Below are 22,715 nucleotides of genomic sequence, written 5' to 3'. Positions count from 1 at the left end.
ATTTAGATATTCTAACATTTAGAGAAGTTAAAGCATTCGCATGACAATGCTTTATCCTTTATCTTCTACAAGAAGTATACATTTTTCTCTTTTTTTGATAGGTTGTTAGTGTGCCTTGCTGGATGCTGATTGGCTGGATCAGTCAAATGATGGCACTGCTTGACAAGCCACAGGCGACAGCAGTTCAGCATGTTATAGAGGAGATCGCAGAATGCTATCCACAAGCCCTCATCTATCCATACATGATCAGCAGTGAGAACTACACCTTCGAAGAGTCTGCGAGTGGTCAGAGGAACCGGGAGTTTGTTGAAAAGTATGTAAAGATCGGTGAGGCTTTGTAAGTGGCTTTGGCCTTGCTGGTACTGACAATGTGTCGTTTGTGTTCCAGGCTGAAGTCATTACTAGATAAAGGTGGTGTCGTCCAAGAGTTTGTAGACGCCCTTCAGCAACTTACTAACCCTGAAATGCTTTTCAAGGTACAAACTCCTGAAAAATTCCCTGAAAGACCCATTGGTTGAGCCAGTTTTGAGATGTCAGACCTTTGCAATCTGTTCAGATTGAAGTTTCAGTTTGTGCTGCTACTGGCACAGCAGTAATTATATGCTACATTTAACTTACTGAGACATGACATTTTTATGGCACTATTATGGTAGTCTTGATTCTCAAGGAATGGTTTGGCAGGATTGGTGGGATGAGGTGAAGAATCAACTGGACAAGCCAGACATGGACAAAAAGAAAATGAAGCAGCTTTATGAGGAAATGGCTGGAATGCTTGGCGATTCAAAGTCTCCAGGATTTGGATCTTTCAGAAGGAAATTCATTCAGGTTCACAACCTATAATACTAATACTTAGGGGTGCATGATTTATCAACATAAAAATATAATGAGATTAGACAGGGCTCTGATGGTTTCTTGGTCTCTTACATAGATACATTTTATGTCCTTGTTGTAGAAATTTTGTAAGGAAGTCGAGAAGCTGCTTGGTGCTGGTGGGTCCAAGTTGTATGAAAAGCGAAAAGATAAGGAGTTCCTTCAGCAGGTGGACCGCCTGGCTATCTCAATGAGAAGTTTCCAAAAGGAACCAGGGAACATGAAGGAATATTCACCCTGGCTCAGCAGCTTCAAAACAGAAACACTCAAAAATGAACTGGAGGTACCAGGTGAGTTCAATTTTTTACTTTGTAAATAATGTCACTTCTGTAAAGTTCTGGATTTAGTGTAAGTGTTTGTCTTTTTCTCTGGCTCTCGTTTTCTACAGGTCAGTATGATGGCCAATCGAAGCCTTTGCCAGAATATCATGCAAAAATCACAGGTTTTGATGAAAGGGTACGAGAAATAATGTTCTTATACTTATACGTCATTTTGAGTGTGTATTTCAGTGTGTAACGGTTCATCTTCGCAACCTTAGGTAAAGGTTATGACATCTATTCGTCGGCCGAAGCGCATCATCATTCGAGGCGATGACGAGCGGGATTATCCGTTCCTAGTGAAGGGTGGTGAGGACCTGCGACAGGACCAGCGCATCGAGCAGCTCTTTGGTGTGATGAACATGATTCTCAGTCAGGACACTGCCTGTTCTCAGCGGAGCCTGGCACTCCGCACTTACCAGGTCATTCCCATCACAAGCAGGTACTTGGATGGGCTTCTCATGTCTCAATTTGTTTTGCTGGCCTGTCTTTAACTGGTCCTGCAGGGTCTTTAATGTATCCTGACATCTACAGGATTGGCCTGATTGAATGGATGGAGAACACTTGCACCCTGAAAGACTTCCTCTCCAGCAGAAGGACTGAACAGGAGCAGGGGACAATCACAAAGTGAATATTCCTTCCTTATTCCAGCAAATAAAACACATCATCATGCTTTCATACCCTGCACTTGAGTGAATCAATCATTGCTTGGTTTAATGTATTTTAGGCCCAATGAGTCCTATGATGTCTGGATCAGTAAAGTTGCTGGGAAGGTGGATGGCATTAGACGATATGCTGAACTGTACAAGTGAGTCATCACTTTGTTTTAACATCTGTCATGGGACAGTGACTCAGCATTTTACAACGGCTTTAGAGCATGTATAAATAATATTCATACATTTGATTCTCTGCAGGAAAGCAAAACGTGTGGACACTGTGAACAACTTCAGGAGAATTGAACAGACGGTGCCTGATGACTTGTTAAAGTATGGCAGCATTTCACATATTTTGTGTTACACATTACAGTATTTCGTTTCAATGTTACTGATGATCATGCAGTAATTTATTGATGTTTGTCCTAATTCTTAAAGGAATTGATGGCATGAATGCTTGTTTTCAGACGTGCTTTTGTAAGGATGAGTACCACACCTGAAGCCTTCCTTTCGCTGAGGTCCCATTTCAGCTGCTCTCATGCTGTGCTCTGCATTAGTCACTGGATTCTGGGCATTGGTGATCGGCATCTCTCCAACTTCATGATTAACACAGAGACTGGCGGTATGATCGGCATTGACTTTGGTCATGCATTTGGATCAGCCACTCAGGTGGGCTTTTGTCTAGTATAGATTAGTTTGACTGACAGTTCAATGATTCTGTAATGAGACCAGTACTGGTACAAAGAGCTACTGTATTCAATTTAGAGATACAAGGATGATTAAGAGTTTAGAACAATAACCTGTGTTACATGTTGCATTGTAGTTCCTCCCAGTGCCTGAGCTGATGCCATTCCGGCTGACACGGCAGTTTTTAAACTTGATGCGCCCCATGGCAGAGTCTGGTCTCATTCAGAGTGTGATGGTACATTCACTGCGAGCCTTCAGAGATGACCCAGACCTGCTGCTCAACACCATGGATGTCTTTGTGAAGGAGCCTTCACTTGACTGGAAGGTAGAAGAACTCAGTCACAGCATATCTGAAGCATTTAAACCGAAATGAATAGCTCACTTTCCTTATTGTCACATACAGGAAGCCCTCAATGTAATCATTACAGAAATCTGCCCTCGTTGTTGATGTTTCACATTTTCCAATTTTTTTTTTTGTTTCACCATTGAGGTCTATAAAAAGCTTAGACAGTCATTATCAGAGAGACAGGGTAATTTAATTGTGAAAACAACAGCTCTATTCCTCATGTTACAGAACTTTGAGCTGAAGCAGCTGAAGAAAGGAGGTACCTGGACAGAGAGTGTGAACACCAAAGAAATAAACTGGTTCCCTCTACAGAAGGTCAACTTTGCTCGCAGGAAACTAGAGGGAGTCAATCCTTCGGTTATAACAAGGTAGATCCAACCACAATGTCTGGCAAATACCATCACCATTTTAATATTTACATTGGGAGCATATCATCATAATGTTCACTCGCATTAAATTAATACATTTGTCTTCCTAATTCTTGTTAAGTAATAGTTTTAAAAATAATTTTATGGACTAAATAATAATAAAATATAAATAATAATTTTAAAAAACTTGTATTTTCCAGAAAGACTTTTCTAACCATGTTGACTTATTAATGTTTTAGTGAGGAGCTTTGTCTTGGATTTGAGAAGAACCCGGAGTATAAGGGACTGTTGGCTGTTGCTCAAGGCGAAAAAGAGCACAACGTACGAGCTCGACACAATGAGAAGGACCTGAGTGTTGAAGATCAGGTAGACTGTCTGCTCGATCAGGCAACTGACCCCAACATACTGGGCAGGGTGTGGATAGGCTGGGAACCATGGATTTGAACCAAAGAGTGGGTAACAAAGCATTGAAATAGGTTTTTGTAAACCCTTTCTCATAGTGTGAAGACTGATTTCATGTGCTTTTATAGTAATGTTTAGCTGTACTGCAGAATTTAACAAGATTACACTAAACGTGCCTCATGTTGTTGAAGGAAACACTGTTGAACACGTTTGTCATATCCCCTTGCACTGCTCTGAAGGAAACCAGTCATCAAATAAAGCATCTATACATGTCAACATTGTCAAAGCCAAAGTGATCTTTTATGAAAGAGTGAGACTTCATCCTCCACTTGTATTTTTTGACACATCTGCCCTTCTTAATCACTGGTGTAAAAATTATGGTGCTGGAAGTAACCACCTTGTTTGGTGGCACAACTTGGTATAGGATATTATTTCTTAATATGGTGAAGTGAAAGTGTAAGTGATGAAACCACCTAATCAAGTCAATTGTCTTTATTGATCAACAACCTAAGAAACGTAGGCCACAGTTGGATTGGGTCAAAATATCTTCAGGTTTTTCAAAGGCTTTGGGTTTGAGCAAATAAAGTCTGTTGTGCAGGTACCGTAAGGTCAGAGAGATTACATAGAGATGGGTACAGGTTAATACACAAAGCAATTAATGTATAGATTTATATACATGTATATATATATATATATTAAACAAAATGGCTATTAAAATCATTACAAGACTGTGCATAGCATTGAGATACAAAACGCAATACTGTAGGCCAATATTTGCGGCTGCAGCACATTGCATGTGTTTTGCTCTATACTGGCTATCTTGTTCAGCCTTACATTTTGGGCCTCCAGCCATTAATAAACTGCATGAGTTTCTTCACTTGAAGTTTGCTTAGCTTAAAGTCTTCTGACAGAATCTCCTCCGTTAGCTGCAGGAGCAAATTTCCATCAATTTTTTCTTGCACAAACAAAGAGACGACATCATCTGACATGCCGATGAACCGTAGTGACTTAGAAACCTCCTCAATGGAGATACCTGATAGATTGCTTGGTGGCTGCCAAGACACTGTAGCTACAGGATACGAAATGGAGAACACATCTGTAGTGCCGTGAAGCGGTCGATCGAGCGAGCAGCTTTTGGACTCAAGTTCCAGTGCGTCTGTATCAGCTGTGGCTGTAGTAGCGGGATCTGCATCTTTCTTTGTATCGTTACATTTAGGGGTTCTTGGAGGCAGGATAGGGCAGGACTGGTTTGGCTTAGTGTTACATTCCTCTGTAGATTTGTCTCTGCACATTTCCATGGTGTAGCTGGTGGATTTGGTGCAAGATTGGGAAACCTGTTGAGCCTTGGAGGCCGCAGCGGCCCCCTCACCATTTGCTCGTCTGCTGAAGTCTAACAAACCTGAGGGGCAAGCCTTAGGAGTACCAGGGGTCCTCTTCCGAGGATAACTAGAGTAACTCCTGCAGTGGAGCGACGTATAGTCCTCACCTTTATACGAGTCTGCACCACAGAAATCATTTGGCCAGGAAAGGCGGGAGAAAGAGGCATCGACCGAAGGATTGAGGCAAGGGAGAGGCTTGGAGCCTTCACTGGCATCTGGTTTGACCCAGTTACACGGGTAACATGCATGGTTCTGATCATCGGACTCACTCGGAGACTCGCCCTCTCCACCTCTATTGAGAGATGGAGAAGAGGATCGTTCAGTCATAAGTAGTGCAGTTCACATAAAACTAATGTCCATTTTGTCAATAAAAACTTTGCATAACTCACATGTTGTGTAAGCCGGATGAGTAATAGGATAGTGTTGGGCTTGGGGAGCGTGTGTCTGTCTGACGTGGCTTGGCAGGAGGGTATGGCACTGTGGCACTGCTTGAGCCTGCCTGCTTGGAGCTCCGCGGTGGAATCGGTGGAGCGTTCAACAACCGGCACTCCTCCTTCACCTGCAAAGGTAAGAAGAAATAAAATTGTATGGCTCTAGACATTTAAATATTACAATTGCATTATTAATGAATCTGAATGAACACAGACTGATCTTTTAAGACCGTTTGTGTGAATTTATCAAATAGGCCTTGAAAACATAAAATGCAACCTTTGTTTCTACTTGGAAAATAATTAGACCTTTAGTGGTTGACCAACAGAGTACACAAATAAGTCACTATGTAAGCACAGAATAAACTTTGCCTTGCCTAAGATTAGAAAAACGGACAAAGAGCCTTAAAAAAAAAAAAATCATGTGGGTTTTGTTTTTTTGTCTGTTGACGCTGATGGCCTCGTGTGTAACGCGCCGACATTAATGCCACTGTGCTTGGGTGTCTCAAGTTTGAGTCCTGGCTCGCGGGCCTTTCCCGATCCCCTCCCAAACCCACTTCACTTCCTGTCGACCTACTGTCCTATCTAAATAAAACGGCAAAAATAAATCTAACAACTTTTTTTTTTTTTTTTTTTACATGACAATCAATAAATAAAGATTTCTACAAACACTTTAATTTCAACTAAATATTCAGGGTTCCCACTGGAGCACTGATGAATCTTTATTTTGTTAACCCTTGCCTCAACCACAAGAACAATTCTCTCACATTTTGCTATAGCTTGGCATATGCTATGGCATACAACTATCATTCAATATGCTGATTTGGTGTGCAAGCAACATCAACACCAAAACACTTAAGATTTTTTTCAGGCTTCATTGATGAACAGGTATTTGAAATGGATTTGTCTTTTGTGAAAATCTTATCATGAAAAATCCCCATTTCCCCAAATGCCCAAACAGTAGTGTAGATTTGTGCAATTGTTGAATACTAGTAACTTTAAATGTTTTTATTTGTTTCAAATAGAGACCGTTAGGGTTATAAATGAACTCACAGCTTCAGACTTTGGAGGCACTGGAGGTGGAGGTAGATTGACATCTGCAACAAGCAAGGCGGTCTTGGGACCTGCTGTGGGGTACGGCAGTACAGTCGTGCAGCCAGTGACAGTCGAATTTCGGACCCCCTCGATGTGGTCTAGCACAGATCCAGCGTTCTTCACATGATCCAGCCAAAGCTCCTCGTACGGCACGTCTGGTTTAAGGGAACCAGAAGAACTCTCCTGCAGCTCAGGGAACAGATAATCTGCATCCGGATCTTCGGCTGGCAGACAATCTCCACCTAAGCTAACGCAACCCTGAAGATTCACCTCACTGTTCCCATGGAGATTGTTTCCGTAGACACACACAGACAGGCGATGAAAGGACTGCGTGAGCTCATCTCGGGCTGAGCTTAGAGAGCTTGGCAAATGCACCTGAGAGGGGCAGCCATTGCTTCCGCTGCTGTTGCAGATGGCGCTCCCACTTCCCGTTCCACCTGCGCTACTTTTTTTCGGGCTCTTGCCATCATCGATCCAGTCCACTCGCACGTCACGGACTGCCCTAGAGTAGTCATCGATGTCGAACTGCTCCTGGCAGTAAGAAAACCAGCGGTGGACCACAGTCTCCAGCCAAGCTTCTCCTTGAAGCATCCCTTCAGGCACCAGTAAACGAGGCAGTGCTGTGCACACGTGCAAGGGGAAGTGCACTGGCAGTATTTTGTTCGATCGTAAGACACAACACACCACCACTGTCTTGGTCTGGATGTTGACCAGCTTGTATCGGTGGCCCTCGCGGATCAAATGGAGGTCGTGCAGATTACGTGGCGGGCTGCTGGGCACCATGACATTCACAGGTAACCTGGTCTTCTCCACAATTGTGCGAATAGTGTGTTCTCCTTCCTGCATCTGTAGCTCCAGCGGGGAGCAGGAACTGAAGCGACCGCGGCACTGGAAAGGCAGGCTGATGCTCTCGTTGGTGCGGTGGTTCATGCAGATAAGGCAGGGCATTTTACCACGGCCAAGCTTACTGATGGAGTTAAGCTTGCCGATGCGTTTGAAGATCGTGTTGAAGCGTGACTTTTCTCGTGATGTTTTGGCATAGAGGATCTCAGCCTGGCCCATTAGTGTCAGCTCATCCCCAGTGCTCAGCGTGATGTTGTACACTTCTGTGTCCTCGTTGGATTCTCCTGATGCCATCTGAGAGAAAGACGACAGGAGTTTGAACCGATCAACTAAAAATGTAGTCTAACTAATGCTAGTCTAACAGAAGACCTTTGACTGCTACAAATGTTGAAATTAAGTCACAGAAATGTTGAATAGATATTTCACATTACAAACACATTGCCTGAGAGCCATTCTGATAAAGGCCTATTAAGTTATGCCAATATTAAGATACATTAGTGCTTAGTCTAAATCTAAGCACAAAACCAGACCTTGACATTGAAGGATATTTCCTCCATGACATAAACTCGCTCAGGGAATGCTTTGGCCACCTCCTCCACACTGTTGAAGTACTGCACTGGCTCCTTAATGTCCCTGTCCTGCTCCAGCAGCTTAAACTGGCCTGTAACAAACAACAGAGCAGTTCTGTAACATCATGACATCACTGTCACTAAGGGGGGCATGATAAATGGCATGCGATATTTATGTCATGTAAGTAAAGCCGGTACTGTAATCAACGTTAAATCTCCATCACCTGCGCGGTTTCACATGGAGCAACATTTACTACACAGAGCTGTTGTACTTACATGATACACATTAAATATCGCATGTGATTTATCATGCAGCCCTACTGTCACTCCTCAATATTATATATACAATACTTTATATTAAGTATAAATCATTTCATGTAGATGTTATTCTGACAATTGGGCTTGTTGAAATGAAATAAAAATAACATACCAAATTATCTAAAAATGCTGCAACAGTAAAAGAAGCACATAAAATCTGTAGTTTACTAGGTCTGCATGAAGCAAATTCAGAGGAAGGTCTTTTTTTTTTCTTAAGTGGCCTACTGGACCCTCTCTATAGTCAGAGGATTGTCAATATGAAGAGACCAATTAGCTAATGAACTCCCAACTAAAAGCAGATGGCAGAAATACAGCAGCACATATCTTAGTTTTTTTCTGTTTTTAATATAAATTCTTCAAGTGTTGGAAAGATGTTTCTATGTACATCACACGCTGCACTACAACAACTGAGTGGCCTTACCCTCATAATGGACAGGGATCTCGATTTTCGGTCCGATGACATAATGGCCCTCCTCTAGGCTATGGGCGGTAATTGTGGTCCACTGCCGACATGAATGAATCAAGAGGTAGTCATTTTCTCTCAGTCCTTCCACCAACTCCCCTGAGGCAAAACAATATCACATCCGTATGGAACAGTTAACTTAATAGTGTGTACTTTTGTGGAGATATATGAAAAATATACAACAGTGCAAAAAAAAATACAATAAACTAAAGCTGTGCTTAGGGTCATAAGTAATAGCAACTGCATCATAAACAGATTTTAAAAGACATGAAGGGCATAATTGACTCTTATTTAAATACTGACAATATGTATCGTTTGTAAGCAGGTCATTCACATAAACTAATAGGAGAGTTAAGATGTGTGTTGTGTCTGTTGTTCCCATTGAGTGCTCATCTAATGATACTGATCTAGTTCCCCTGACATTATGACTTCCTCCATCTTTACACACAGAGGTCAGCTCACACACAACAGCACTTACAGCTTACACTTCAATCTCTTTATAATAAACCAATGAATAATAAACACCTCTGTTAAGTTATAATACGATAGTAACTCGTACTTAACGAATATAATTTATCGAGTATAGAAAGCATCCAACCAAACTAAATATTAACATAAAGTTGCTTGTATGGGGTCCTTTCTAAAGTTTCAGAAGGAAGGGGTTGTGGAGGTTGTTGTCTAGCTAGAAAAAAATCAAAGCGGTTCGTAATAGATGATACACATGAAATATTACGAGGCCAGTGTATGACTGCCTGCAGTCTGTTATTTAAATCTCTGGCCTCTGGCTAATATGGGTTAGCCTGCTAACATCTAAGCTTCTCTTTTTCGCATTTTATTTGGATGTTTTGTCAGTAACTGTGTCGGAATAACTACTAAATGCATCACTCCTAATGTCGACCCTGTAAGTTATGTCAGTTAAGCGCACTGTTTAGGTATATCCCACTGAACAGGTTCAGAGACCGAAGGCTCGCGTTAGCTTAGCGCGCGAAGCGGCTAATTATTGGAATTCCACGGGAGAGCGAGCGCCCACGCGCAGCCGCCGCCGCACACAACACCAGTACAGCTCCGGACAAACCTTACCGCTGTCCAACCGCACAATCTGCGGCAGTCTGTAGGCACTGACAAGTCTATCCAAGGGTAGTGTCGTCGTACTCCATGTCACATCTTTCAAACTGTTGTAGAGCATCGATCCAAGGTCCATGTTAGCTCGCTAACATCAGCGCGTTATCCCACCGCCGCATGCATCTGCAGTGGAGAATGGCTCTTTCATGGAGAAAGCTTCGTTAGACGTCCTTTTGTTTACTCAAAGGCAGTCGTGGATCGTAAGTGAAACCATGTCTGCCGACTGTCTATTTACACTGACAGGAAATGCCATAAATCCCAAACCGTGGCGCTCTCGGAGCTGGAGTGACTGTTTCCTCTTCCCTGTCGCTCCAGCGGTTGCTCGGGCAACCAGCGCCATCACGGTTGTACCGTGGGACATTTGTGACCTGGACCACAAAACCAGTCACAGTGGTCGAAAATTTTTACATTGAGATTTATACATCAATGAAAAAAGCGTATTTATTCAGCTTTCATGTGGTGTATGGTTTGTTAGGATGGGACAAAATGTGGCCGAGATACAACTATTTGACAATCTGAGGGTGCAAAAAAATCTAAATATTGAGCAAAATTGCCTTTAAAGTTGTCCAAATGAAGTCCTTAGCAATGCATATTACTAATAAACAATGACGTTTTGATGTATTTAGGGTATGAAATTTACCAAATATCTTCATGGAACATGATCTTTACTTAATATCGTAATGATTTTTGGCATAAAAGAAAAATCCATAATTTTTACCCATACAATGTATTTTTTGGCTATTGTTACAACCCGTGCTACTTCACCTTTGCAAACTTATAGCTTAAATGGCACACTTCTGTAGAATTTTTAATAAAAAAATAGATAAATATTCATAGTGAACTTTTCTGAACTGGACTCAGATAACGCTAACACAAGTATTGTGTACTTTTGGACATAGTATCATGCTGGCAATAATTTGTCCTGTTTTTGTTTCCTTCCTGAACATTAAGCCATTTAAGACAGACATTTAGGAAACTGATGAACAGAAATTGAGGGCAAAGAACACAAATCTAGATGCTCTCATGAGCCACATTTTAAAATGCAGTGCTTGCTTGTGTACGGATGTCCAGAACACTATCGATTAAATGACCTTGCAGAATAAATAAAACTGAATTAAACTGAATGAGAAGTGATTGTGAACATCACAAGAGGAGGAAAATAATGTGATTGTCTTTATTTTGAATATGCTGATAAACATGTTTACAGGGCATTCCAGTAGCTTTAGAGCATATAAACATATTTCTGATATATACAACTATCTTTTTGAGCCTTAATCAGAGTGATGTATATACAAACACGCCTGTATATGGTATTTAAGGACCCTGATTTTTAGGAAAGGTTGAAGGTTTTTTTTTATTTCAGGCATTGAAGGGCCATGTAAATACCAAAGAACATTTTATATGATAATCATTTAGCACCATGAAATATATGAGGGCATTATAAATGTTTATACCTCCTGATACAATCATGACACCACAGCACTTCTTTTGTAAGAGACTGAATAGGTGCTTCACACCTATAAACAACTTATAATTGTTATTTTTAATCCTTTAATAAATATGCCATACTAACACCAAAAAGTGAAACTTACTCCACTAGCAAGTGAGGAAACGAGAAATAAAGAAGTCATGAAGCTGATCACTTCCTCTCTCTCCGAGCATGGGCTGGGCTTATCCTCTAAGAAAAGTTTCAGACTGCTTCTGCTGGGCTCACAACAGAGTAGAACAGTGTTCATTTGTTCAGCGCTAATAGTCTTCTGAGGGAGCATGTCATTTGTAAGCACTCTCCGTCAGTGGGACGAGGCTGTGGCTTGTGTGGAGCAAAGAGACCCAGCCTCTGCTCTCAGGATATTCCTCAACATCGAGGAGAAAAGCTCCAAGATCTTCTTCAACATTGGCTGTCTTTATCTGAACAACAGTGAGTTAGATGAAGCTGAAAAGGTACAGTTAGCTACATGGCAGATTCTGTTTTATGCTACTAAAGAAACAGTCCGTTTAAATAAGATATTTTTAGACTTATATCCTCTTTGAATTATGATTTGACACTGTTTTTGTAATTGAAAAAAAAGCGTGTGGCTGTAAAAAAGGAAGTAAAAGTGGTTTCACTCTTTATGGGCAAATGTGTTTCTCTTATACATATGAAGGCATTTGACAGAAGTATTGGCAAAGACGAGCATCTGGCTGCGGCGTTTTTTCAGAGAGGAATAACATTCTACAAAAAGGAAAGGTAAGGATATTAAATAAATAAAAAAAAATAATGCTTTGTTAGAGGAGACTACAAAAAACCACAAACTGTCTCTTCAGGAGAAATATATTGACACTGTTCATATTTGTATCTTCAGGTTTGAAGAGTCTCTTCTGGATTTCCAGCAGGCGTTCAAGCAGTTACGAGGAAATCAACTAATAGATTACAAACCTCTAGGATTGAGATATAAACTGTACGCTTGTGAGGTAAGACCAGAGATGTGCCGTGCATTGGACGCTTGATGTGCACAGAATCTTGTTTTTTGTTTGTTAAATCTAATAGTATACCTAATATACTTAATAGTTGTGGTGTGAGTGATTAATTAATTCCACTTGATGCCTTTTTCAGTTGTATCCGTCCGTTCTCTGATATGGGAATGTTTTTCTCATGCATTTTAGGTGCTGCACAACATAGGACTAGTACAGGCTCAGTTGGGAAAATGGGAGAAAGCTCAAGAGAACCTTCTTACTGCACTGAGCTTGAGGGCAGACGCCAAGTTCAGCCATATTGACCAAGCTCTGGATGCCATATTGGTATGTAACTGCTAGAAGTCTTCCACATAACATAATTATCAGTCCTACAATTTTAAACATCAGTCATTTGAATAATTTGCACAGTTTTTGCGGTGATATAAAAACCAATTTTAAAATAATTAGTTTAAAAACTATTTTAAATTATTAATTGGTATCCGAGGCAACAAAATCTAAGGGCATGATGTTATATGTGCTGTTGTTTTGTAACATATTGCAGTTTTCCTCATTTGAAATTGGTGAAATCTGGTGTTGCATAGTTACTGTTTCTGGGTAGGTCTTGTGGGAAGTTGTGTAAGCTGCAGGAGGGTCACAATTCACAAGACAGATGACTTTTACTCAGACATTAGTCATCTTTCTTTTAATGACGACATCTTTTTTAATGACAAATTAATACGACATTTTAAAATTGTTGCACAAGGATACCCTTGAAAAAGGAATAAACTAATCTAAAAAATAATAATGATAATAAACTCAAGTTATATTACACACACTGATGAGAATTGTGCAAACCAGTGTGTTGTTTGCATAAAAACTGATTGTGGTGAGTGTCTTAATGCATTGTTTTAAAACTGATAAACACTGTGATTTCCTCTTTTCAGAAGCAGAAGCTCTTTCCTTTGGTAGAGATTCGAGCTGGGCTGCTGTTCAAACCCAATAAGCACTATGTGGCAGAGCTGGAGAAAAGGGACTATCTTGGAAAAGCCAAGGTATTCCCATTATCACATCAGTACAGTGTGCAATGCTACCGAAGAGATCCATTTTCTATTTGGCCTGTAAATCAGACAAACTGATTAAGATGAATGTTTTGTTTATAGGTTGTGTCTTCTGTTGTACCTGCAGATGAGTTTTCTGGGTTTGCTCCACTTCAGCCTCAAGTAAGTAGTGTTGCTAATAAGTTAAGTAAGTAATGAAATTGTTAATGTGTTAACGTTAGCATTAAAATAAGCATAACAGGGAGAAGTTTGAAGATAATGTTAATGATACACATTGAGTGTAAAAACCCGAAACTGTAACTTTAATCACCACGGGACATTTCTTTCATTTGTGTATTGTTAGGTTGATAATGTTCCATCTACACCAAAAGTCCCAGAAGTACTAAGGTACGTTTAGGGTCATGGACATGGAAAACTATTTAATGCATCTTAACTTCTAACTAAAGCTTAAATATGTTTGCAATGGATGGAGTTTTTGTCCTATTGTTTTACACAAATGTAAATGTCATAATCACCAGGGTATTTGAAGGTGAGCCACACACTGTTCTCTATGAGTTTTACCCTGAGACCAAAGAGGAGCTGGCTGTGTTGCCTGGCAACATTGTCTTCGTTCTTCAGAAAGGAGCTGACAACTGGGCATCTGTTGTTTTCAATGAGAAGGTATATTTTTGGTAGATTTAATAAGTAAATTATGAAGCAAAGTACATTGAGAACAGAAAAAAAAAGATCCACATGAGAGCTGGAGTTCACTGTCGAGAACATTCCTGTGTCCAATGCTAATTTAATCACCGTGTGTTTAAGGGACCAATAATAATGCCCTATTATCTTTTTTTTTTGTTTCTCTTGTTATTTCTAGCGGGGCCTTGTACCTTATAACTTCCTTGTACCCTTGGATGTTGTTACAATGACATCAAAACCAGTGCAGGTACAGTAGCTGCATTTTTAACAGCTAATGCAGTATTTCAAACACCAGTAGGGACACAATAACAAATTTAATATTTATCATACGGTCCACTTTTATGACTTCAAGTGCACCTGGGAATGTCAGGCATTCATGATAATGATAATACAGAAGTAGCGTAAGCAAAAATGATGACACTTTCATTTCTATCACTTACTTGGTATCACAATAAAACAGCCAGACAGCAACATACAGTGTTGGCCCAGATCCGGCCCACTTCTGGCCTGTGTGAAATCCATGCGACCCAGATGTGGGCCAGATCTGGGCCGACACTGTTTTTGTTACATAAAGTAAACCATGGTTTATTTCTAAATCGATAATGTCCTAGCATTTGAGCTAAATTACTTGTCTCCTACATTAAGAAATATCACACATGACCTCTTATAGATTGAACCATTAAATGAAAATGATGATATACCAGCTCCACCAAGAAGAGCACCGCCCAGCAGACCAGTGGGTACAGAAGGCCTGAAGACTGTGAATGCAGAGGTTCAGTATTCCCTACATACTCGTGATATAACCAGTTTATTAACAGTAAATGGATATCAACTAACATAGCTATCACACAATGCTTACATAACATATTGAAAGGCCGACTTTTATTAGATACAGCCTCGTTATGTTTATGGCATCATGATTATTATTAATAAGATTATATCTCAAGCTCTGCTGTATTCTTCACAGACTAATAACATTAGGGACTTCTCAGGCTGCATTGTGAAAGTGCACTTTCGGTTCACCATAGCAGTCAGAATTGCACATGGACAATCATATGGCGTCATTCTTCAGACGATAAGCGCTAAACTTAAGCTGCCTGCATCAACATTAACGTTATGGTAACTATACCAATTATAACATTTCCAGCACCATATCAAAACATTTCTGGAGAGAATAATAAGGTGTAATGTACTTTTCAGTTATGCCAAGGAAGGTGCTGACGAGAGAGTGCATCTGCAGGACTCTGAAATGGAGGCTGTGTGGAATAGTGTGAAGGATAACCGTCTTGTGCTGTGGTGTTCAGTGACTGAGGTAAAATACAACAGCTTGACTTATCTGCGCTCACTCAGGTTGAAATAACGGCATACTATAGCTTACTGTACACTACACTTGAAAATAGTAATAAGACATACTGCAGATCAGCTTAACTAGTAACTTAACCGCAAAATCTCTTTTCTGGCACTTCCCAAAACTGCTGTCTGAAAGGGTAAACGTGTGCCTCATGAGAAAGTGGTGGCACTGTACTCTTACACCACTTCTACCCCCGAAGACCTGGAATTCCAACAGGGAAACATCATCACTGTTCTTTCCAAAGGTAGGAACTGAAACTGTGATGCTTGTAATTTACTAATATTGGCATAAAATGCTGTATGAACTATTAAGGCATTTCTATTGACTTTTGTTTCATTTTCAGTCAATGATGAGTGGCTTGAGGGTCAATGCAACGGGAAGACTGGCATATTCCCATCATCCTTTGTTAAAGCACTTAACGGGGATCAGCAATGTGACTGAATCCTTCATCCAACAGTTACAACTAATGTGTTGATTTGATCATTTGATATTAAAATTGTCAAATTCATGCCAGAACTTGCTGCTTCACGATCTCACTATGGTTGTGCAGTGGTCATTAAACATTTCACATAGTGAAGTCATATTTTTTAAGTCAGGAGAATTAGTTTTATTCTGTTTGACATTAAACATTATAAATCACTTTTGAAATAATGTACATTGTTTCCAATATTCTCTTTCTATAATTTGCTACCATTGGTAGCACAACAGAACTTAACATTCTTATATTTAACAAATATGAATTTACCTTCCTACATGTTCCCAAAAGATATTCTGTATTATCGCAGACAATTACATCCTTTTCAATATATTGATGCAATTCATATGCTGCAAGTGTGGAAGTATTCCTTTGATGATTTCCAACAATAAAGGACTTTTATGATTTTTGAAGAGGTGTTGAAGCATCTTTATTTCCCACACCCTCCTCCTCATAAGCGATAGCAATGCCTCTCTGTCCTTGCACAGCTTTCATCACTGGTGTCTGGCCCAGTTTAGGCTCCAGTCCCTGCCAACTACGGCCCGACAAAAACGATGCTACAAAACAAAAAGATCATGATTATATTCTGCATTTGCATGACTCAAACTTGTCAATTTCAAGCGACTAAGTTCAAGAATTACTACTGCAACTACAGTTCAGTACGGCCTCCGACTCTATACCTGCTGTGTTTGTATTGGCCACAGTGAGAGTCTGATTTCTGGGGACGAGTGAAGAAGACTCTGATGTGCTTTTTAAGATCTCTGTTGAGGTTGTGGAACATGTTCGCAAAGCTCCTGTGATTAGAGAGACATCTGTGGTCTCTTCCTCCACGGCAGACTGGTCTGGTTCAGGGAAGCCCACATAACTGCTTCCACCTATAATAAATATATGATTCCTGTTAGATGCCTAGAACAATAGCATGTGCACACAGTGACATCATTTAAGGCTATATTCTTAGTAGAAATATATTTAATGACACCATATCAACGTCACAATACTGTACTAGTGCTCTGTAGAATGATTTGTGGACATACCAGGCAGTAAATCTCTGAAGTCTGTCACATATTCTCCAGTCCACTCTCTGTGCTTATTGCAAGCCAACTCCATCTCAAAGGGAGTCACCACGGGTTTGTAGAATTCACTTGAATCCAGCAGTGAGTTCTCGGGACAGGCAACTAGCACGTAAACGTCAATTTCCAAGAAGTTAGCAAGCTTGGGAACATTTATCTTTCCCATAGCGAACATATAGCTCTTCTTTCCTGCTTTGTGAATAATGTCTTTCAGCTGCTCTATGATGGTCAGATAGTTGGCGACACCCAGGGTACCCACCAAAATGCCCACCACACTGGCATCTTTGGCCCGCTCGATGGCATAATAGCGTTTCATCAGTGCCTTGTTGATTTTAACTGATTCCACTCGTCCTTTGTGTGTTTCTGGATTGAATGAGCTGAAGGCACAGTGGTTCCAGGTCATCATGAAGTTTGTAAGAGTCAGGCCTTCCTGGCCAATGTAAAACATACCGTAATTATCAACACTCTGCCCCGCTTTTACACTGAACTGTCTGCCAAATTTAGAAATGACTCTATCATCCTGTGAATCTATGTGATCAGTGTCCACACAGCTGTCCTGTTTCAGCTCAGCAACGCAAGAATGATCTGTTTTTAGAAGGGAGACCACAACATTGGGGTAGATATCACACAAAAGTGTCCTGAGATCACCTGAGGAGAGATTAGATAAATGAACTTTCATGAAAATGAGCATTATTAAACATTAGCATAGACTAAACAGTAACAATTACCTATAGCATGTGTATAGGTGACATCATACAGTATGATCACATGACTTTGGAGGTCAGGATAAAGCTCTTTAAAGGCTGTGGCACACTGCTGGACATCAATAGGTCTCTTCCCAAAAACATAAAGAAGCGGTAGTCTTCTGCATGGGCTGAGGCATGACGGCCCATAATGCACTATGCAGTCTGCTCTCACATGTTCTGCTGCTACCTCATCCACACAACAGCTGAAAAGAAAAGAAACAGATAGAAGGAAATCTGAGTTCTGCTTGTGCTGCCACACAAAATGAAGCAGAGTCACTCTGGATAAAAACATGTACACGAAAACAGTTCTTACCTGCCATAGGACGTGTCTCCTAAAATGAAAGTCTTGGCTTTGGTTTCCTTCTCTATTTCGGCCGAGACTCGGACGGCATCAGGCAGGAGTTCATCTGGAAACTGTAAGGCTACCTGTGATAAAAACAGACACCCTAAATAGATCGGTTTGACACTTGGTGTGACGAAACAAGACAGAAGACATCTAAAGATGTTGTCTTGCCTTCTTGAACTGATTACTAGTGATAAATTGGCAGGTCTCCTCTATCTGATACAGATTCCCAACATGACTGCTCCTTGTGATGAAGGACACACTGATGGTCCGCTGGAGCACTGCCTCACTGCTGCTGCTGAAAACATCGGTCATCTTCTCTCAGGAGTACTCTGAGTCTGAAGAGAATCAGAGTTAATACCATTCTTCATATTACAGGAAAGACCAAACATAGCGAAGCAATTCCCCTTCCCCACAACAGCACACAATCTTATGTCATTAAAGGCCCGGAATATTGACAGGTTTTACATTGGGATTATAACACTGACTTTCCTATAAGTGAAACACATTAATATTTTAATACACTACTGCCATGTCTTCCAACCCTGAAGACCAGATTTGTTTTAACTGCAGTCGACAGGATCATTCTAATGTATTATACATGCATTATAGCTGGCAGCTGCTATCGGAGAATCTACAAGCAGCTAAAATTAGATGACAGATGGATGAATCAATCTTATAACTTAATATGCGTGCAGGCTAATTACATATTATAATTAACCACAACCAAACGCAACATACCTCAACACAAAAACACATTACATTAGTTTCCACGTGAGCTCTGTCTCGGAGCACGGCTCGCTCTTCTTCATCGTTCAGCGCCTCTGAGTCTGACCCGCGTTCATCATTCTGCCCTCTAGAGTCCTGGAGAGACACTGACACAACCTCATGAAGGATCTACACAAACAACTCAATAATTCAAGACTTATGTTTTATTCATCAGAATAACTGTGACTTACATTGAATCAGGAACATATTACAATAAAAATATATACACTTTTTTTGTACATCTTGTGCATTTAGTTCTCACCTCTAATCAAGTTTTCAACATGAATTGTAATCATTTTGAAAAATACATGTAATACATTCCATTACCAGAATAACCCAAGGCACTTTAATTGACATCATACAACCGTTTGTCAGAGCTTCGTCACAGCTGTGCTGATATTCAGTACAACAGCACTACTGTAGGGGAAGTCATGGCCTAGTGGTTAGAGAGTAGGACTCCTAACCCTAAGGTTAGGGGGTAGGGTCTCAGGCCGGCAATACCACGACTTAGGTGTCCTTGAGCAAGCCACCGAACCGGACGCCGCAGCATAAATGGCTGCCCACTGCTCTGTGTGTGCGTGTGTGTGTGCGGTTAAATGCAAGGTCACCATACTTGGCTGTGCTTCACTTCACTATTGCTTAAACATGCAGGGTAATTAATCGGCATTATTACATCACACATAAAAATCTGACTGATGCACAACATAAACAAATGCAAAGTTAATAGCTGTGTTTAAAATAAATGGCTATGTATATTTATTTGCAAGAATCTTTGATTTATCACATGCCTTGCACCTTCTTTGGCATATTTGTGTATTGTATTATCTTGGGATTGATTCATCAGTTGACACTGGTTTTAATAAGCATGAACATCATAAACTAATACAAGGTGTAGCACTATGTATATAAGTACTATCTAGGTATGTAAATATGCTTTGTTTTTTCCTAACAGAGATTGATACAACAGTGCAGGAATCAACATTTTCTCCTACAGGAGCTCTTCTTGAGACCCGAGGCTGATGACACATTTTCTCAAGAAGAACAAAGTCTGCTGATGTCTACATCCATAGCCGATAGAATCCAAGTATGACTGTGAGACACGTGAAGACTGAACCTAGAAGAATTACAAAAATAAAGCATGAATCAAAATGAATATTGAAGTCTCCTACAAACCTGTTCTTTTAATGACTTCATAAATTAATTTGCCAATAAAAGTTCATATTGACTTCTGAACCGGTATGATTAATGTGGTGGGGAAAAAAATTCGCAATATACCGAAATATGATTTTAAGTTGCCGATAATTCAAGTGTGCAAACAAGTGAAATTAACAAAATATTCCAAAAAAAATTCTTTACCTGCCAGATATTTGATGGTATCCAGTTTATGTGACTCCAGCAAAGTCTTCAGGCCCGCCACTTCTGTGTCGATTTTCATGTTAGTCTGTGTCATGTGACGATCCTGCTCAGAATGCTAAGAAAGACTATCCAGGTTAAAACATTTCATACAAAAGATCAAGATTGAATGATTGTCCTAAACACTAGCGTGTCTCACCATTTCCATCAATTCATTCCTGGTCCCTATGAGCTTTCTGTCAAAGTCGACTGTCTGTACCAAGAGCAAACATCTCTATTAAAGCATCTCTATTGCCAGCAACAACTCAAATAACGAACAAATCTTTGGATTTCAGAGCTTCCAAACCTGTTCTTCCAGTGAGTTATTATTTCACTGTACTTACCATCTCCTTCACGCGACTTTTTTCTACATTCAAATCCAAAATGGCATCTGCACGCCTTTTGTTCATCACATCCTGCAGCACAAAGCAAAATGGAAAATTACAATGACTATTGTACACAGAAAAGACCTATGTATAAGGGTTATGTGTGCCTCTTTGATGAGTTCTGAATAGCAAAGCAAAATATATTTTCATTAAAAATATATTTTTTTAATTTACTTACAGTGAGTTGTATTCTTAGCTGTGACAGCTCAACCTTGATTTTCTGTAGAATAATTAGATACAGCACGTCATACTTCATTAGGTGAATGAACAAAGCTGTTAAAAAGTCAAATCAAAGCAATTGGGAAAAAAACTTTGATTTGTTATATTTATTTGAATTCACCAAGATAATATAGAAACTGCAGAAAGAACGGCTTATAAAAATTTACTTTTTTTTCTTTAATGGATACATTTATTGAGCATTTAAGAATTAAATTGTTTAAAAGACATAATGTTACAGAAGATGTATTTCAAATAAATACTGTTCTTTTGAACATTATATTTACCAAAGTATCTTGAACAAATTTTTTTTTTTAATTTAACAAATAAATGCAGCCTTTGTGTGCATGAGACCTCTTTCAAAAACTAAAGCATCTTACTGACCCTAAACCTTTAAATAGTAGTGAATAATCATACTGAATACAGAAAAATGATTTTAAAGTATAACAATGGGGTGACTGATGATAATAGATCACACGACACGACCTCACCTCATTCTCTGCTAGTAATGCTGAGAATTCACTCTTCTCCAGAATGATCATGTCCTTTTTTACAGCAGCAATATGAGACATGACTTTCTGTAACATGATTTCCTGTAAAAATTAAACCAGTTAAGTAGAGCAACTGACCTTCTTGACCTGGGCTCTGCTATGAGGGAAGTTGAACAGACAACAACAGAGACTTTTTTTTGTGTGTACATTAAAAACATCACACCATAATCAACTTTGGTAATCATTTTTCTGACCATGAATCTGACAGTCATTTACACAAAAAATGATACATCAAAAGCTGAATACACAAACTATAACTTCATGAGAGCTCTGGTTCACAGAAAAGCATGGAAGGACAATGAAAATCTCACCTGCTGTGTTTTGGTAGCCATGTCACCGTACATAACGTCCATGTTTGAATTTGTGATATTTACCATCATATTGACAATGACCTCTGCCTGCTGGGTCACGAAGCCTGAAAGGACACACAATATTTTGAAGAATCGCTGAACTGGAATTAACCAGAGCATTTAGAAACACAGACAAGAAATCTTACCGCTTTCCTCAAGCAGCTGAACCATTGCATGAGTGTCAAAGAATAACTTCCTATTGCCAGATTTAGCTATGTCTGATTTTTTCAGGTCATACTGTAGAGTTTTAACTGAGGTACTCAAATCTGAAATAAAGACAATAGGGAACAATTAGTGAGTGGAATATGCAAATCATAGAGAACTGCTTATTAGTAAACAAACAGAACATCCGCAAACCGTGTCACTTCTAACAGCAAAAACAGAGATATGTGCATATACACACCTCTGACCAACATGCGTGAACCTCTCAAGTGCCGGAGGAAGAACTCCGTGTCAAACCTTAAATAATTAGTCCTTCTTCCGTTAAATACATATCTAATCGCTGAGATTAGATGTCTGCTGTCTGCAGACCTCATTCTGCTGAAAATAAACACTTGTTTGTATATAGAGTACACGATATGTAACGTTAGAGGATTTTAAAATGTTGCGGGATCGCGCGGGGGACCTGATGTGACCGCATGATCTTGCTTTTCTCCTCTGTGTCCGTCCCCTAAAGTCATTACCATACAGCAAAGCTTCTAAAAGTCCTGAAATAATCCAGGAGAATTGTATAAACCGAAACTGTAACACATTTGTGTGTTATAGTCTAAAAAATACACTATAAAGGTTTCCAAACTGTTCTCGTTTCTCTGTGGCAGAATGCAGAGCCACCTCTGTCAAACTTCCTGGAACAGAGCGAGTAAACAATGACGTTTCACGTACACATGATGGTGTTCAATACAAAACGTACTTACGTTCTGAACGTAAGGACGTCATGAAGTTTATCTCAGTTGTAGACAGGCATTTTAGAAGTACAAAAGTAGCTCAAATGATTAAAAATTATTCATTTTTATTGTTCCACATATGGTAAGTGAAGAG

The 22,715-nt window shown here is 39.8% G+C and overlaps 5 protein-coding genes across 7 annotated transcripts in view; 2 read left to right on the top strand and 3 right to left on the bottom strand.

The window, feature by feature from the left end:
• Positions 1 to 3,921, top strand: part of prkdc (protein kinase, DNA-activated, catalytic subunit) — a 29,313-nt gene extending 25,392 nt beyond the window's left edge. The window contains exons 74-86 of the mRNA XM_052562409.1: positions 102 to 313; positions 389 to 476; positions 682 to 825; positions 953 to 1,160; positions 1,259 to 1,326; positions 1,409 to 1,629; positions 1,722 to 1,814; positions 1,915 to 1,995; positions 2,102 to 2,173; positions 2,308 to 2,509; positions 2,664 to 2,852; positions 3,102 to 3,241; positions 3,481 to 3,921. Of these exons, the coding sequence (XP_052418369.1) occupies positions 102 to 313; positions 389 to 476; positions 682 to 825; positions 953 to 1,160; positions 1,259 to 1,326; positions 1,409 to 1,629; positions 1,722 to 1,814; positions 1,915 to 1,995; positions 2,102 to 2,173; positions 2,308 to 2,509; positions 2,664 to 2,852; positions 3,102 to 3,241; positions 3,481 to 3,685 (1,923 nt within the window). The 3' untranslated portion in view covers positions 3,686 to 3,921. The remainder of the gene's footprint in view (positions 1 to 101; positions 314 to 388; positions 477 to 681; positions 826 to 952; positions 1,161 to 1,258; positions 1,327 to 1,408; positions 1,630 to 1,721; positions 1,815 to 1,914; positions 1,996 to 2,101; positions 2,174 to 2,307; positions 2,510 to 2,663; positions 2,853 to 3,101; positions 3,242 to 3,480) is intronic.
• Positions 3,922 to 4,120: 199 nt separating this feature from the next.
• Positions 4,121 to 10,161, bottom strand: garem (GRB2 associated, regulator of MAPK1). The gene is made up of 6 exons (XM_052562410.1): positions 9,819 to 10,161; positions 8,697 to 8,837; positions 7,919 to 8,049; positions 6,504 to 7,682; positions 5,412 to 5,581; positions 4,121 to 5,314 (listed from the first exon to the last, which is right to left on the bottom strand). Exons 1-6 carry the CDS (start codon positions 9,937 to 9,939, stop codon positions 4,474 to 4,476), a joined length of 2,583 nt encoding a protein of 860 aa, XP_052418370.1. The 5' UTR covers positions 9,940 to 10,161; the 3' UTR covers positions 4,121 to 4,473.
• A 1,371-nt stretch (positions 10,162 to 11,532) lies between these two features.
• Positions 11,533 to 16,268, top strand: ncf2 (neutrophil cytosolic factor 2). The gene is made up of 14 exons (XM_052562413.1): positions 11,533 to 11,801; positions 12,005 to 12,087; positions 12,203 to 12,311; positions 12,504 to 12,638; positions 13,238 to 13,345; positions 13,454 to 13,513; positions 13,695 to 13,738; positions 13,870 to 14,011; positions 14,208 to 14,276; positions 14,700 to 14,801; positions 14,997 to 15,148; positions 15,230 to 15,341; positions 15,516 to 15,624; positions 15,724 to 16,268. Exons 1-14 carry the CDS (start codon positions 11,628 to 11,630, stop codon positions 15,819 to 15,821), a joined length of 1,497 nt encoding a protein of 498 aa, XP_052418373.1. The 5' UTR covers positions 11,533 to 11,627; the 3' UTR covers positions 15,822 to 16,268.
• dph2 (diphthamide biosynthesis 2) lies at positions 15,962 to 18,901 on the bottom strand. Of its 2 annotated transcripts, none has more exons than XM_052562411.1 (7): positions 18,756 to 18,901; positions 18,186 to 18,352; positions 17,985 to 18,097; positions 17,654 to 17,874; positions 16,890 to 17,573; positions 16,536 to 16,730; positions 15,962 to 16,412 (listed from the first exon to the last, which is right to left on the bottom strand). In XM_052562411.1, exons 2-7 carry the CDS (start codon positions 18,327 to 18,329, stop codon positions 16,255 to 16,257), a joined length of 1,515 nt encoding a protein of 504 aa, XP_052418371.1. In that variant the 5' UTR covers positions 18,330 to 18,352; positions 18,756 to 18,901; the 3' UTR covers positions 15,962 to 16,254. The 2 variants fall into 2 exon arrangements, with proteins under 2 accessions (XP_052418371.1, XP_052418372.1); XM_052562412.1 differs by having other exon boundaries at positions 18,777 to 18,896.
• A 27-nt stretch (positions 18,902 to 18,928) lies between these two features.
• On the bottom strand, positions 18,929 to 22,547 carry mcur1 (mitochondrial calcium uniporter regulator 1). 2 transcript variants are annotated; one of them, XR_008154624.1, is made up of 10 exons: positions 22,081 to 22,547; positions 21,824 to 21,943; positions 21,639 to 21,742; positions 21,268 to 21,369; positions 20,739 to 20,780; positions 20,519 to 20,590; positions 20,335 to 20,388; positions 20,139 to 20,253; positions 19,732 to 19,896; positions 18,929 to 19,500 (listed from the first exon to the last, which is right to left on the bottom strand). XR_008154624.1 is itself a non-coding variant. In XM_052562414.1 (9 exons), the coding sequence occupies exons 1-9, from the start codon at positions 22,211 to 22,213 to the stop codon at positions 19,841 to 19,843; spliced, it is 798 nt and encodes a 265-aa protein (XP_052418374.1). In that variant the 5' UTR covers positions 22,214 to 22,547; the 3' UTR covers positions 18,929 to 19,840. The 2 variants fall into 2 exon arrangements, 1 of the variants encoding a protein (XP_052418374.1); XM_052562414.1 differs by having other exon boundaries at positions 18,929 to 19,896.
• Positions 22,548 to 22,715: the final 168 nt, after the last annotated feature.

Source organism: Carassius gibelio, chromosome B7, assembly GCF_023724105.1.
Source record: "Carassius gibelio isolate Cgi1373 ecotype wild population from Czech Republic chromosome B7, carGib1.2-hapl.c, whole genome shotgun sequence".
Taxonomy (NCBI): domain Eukaryota; kingdom Metazoa; phylum Chordata; class Actinopteri; order Cypriniformes; family Cyprinidae; genus Carassius; species Carassius gibelio.
This window is presented reverse-complemented; position numbering and strand designations above follow the sequence as displayed.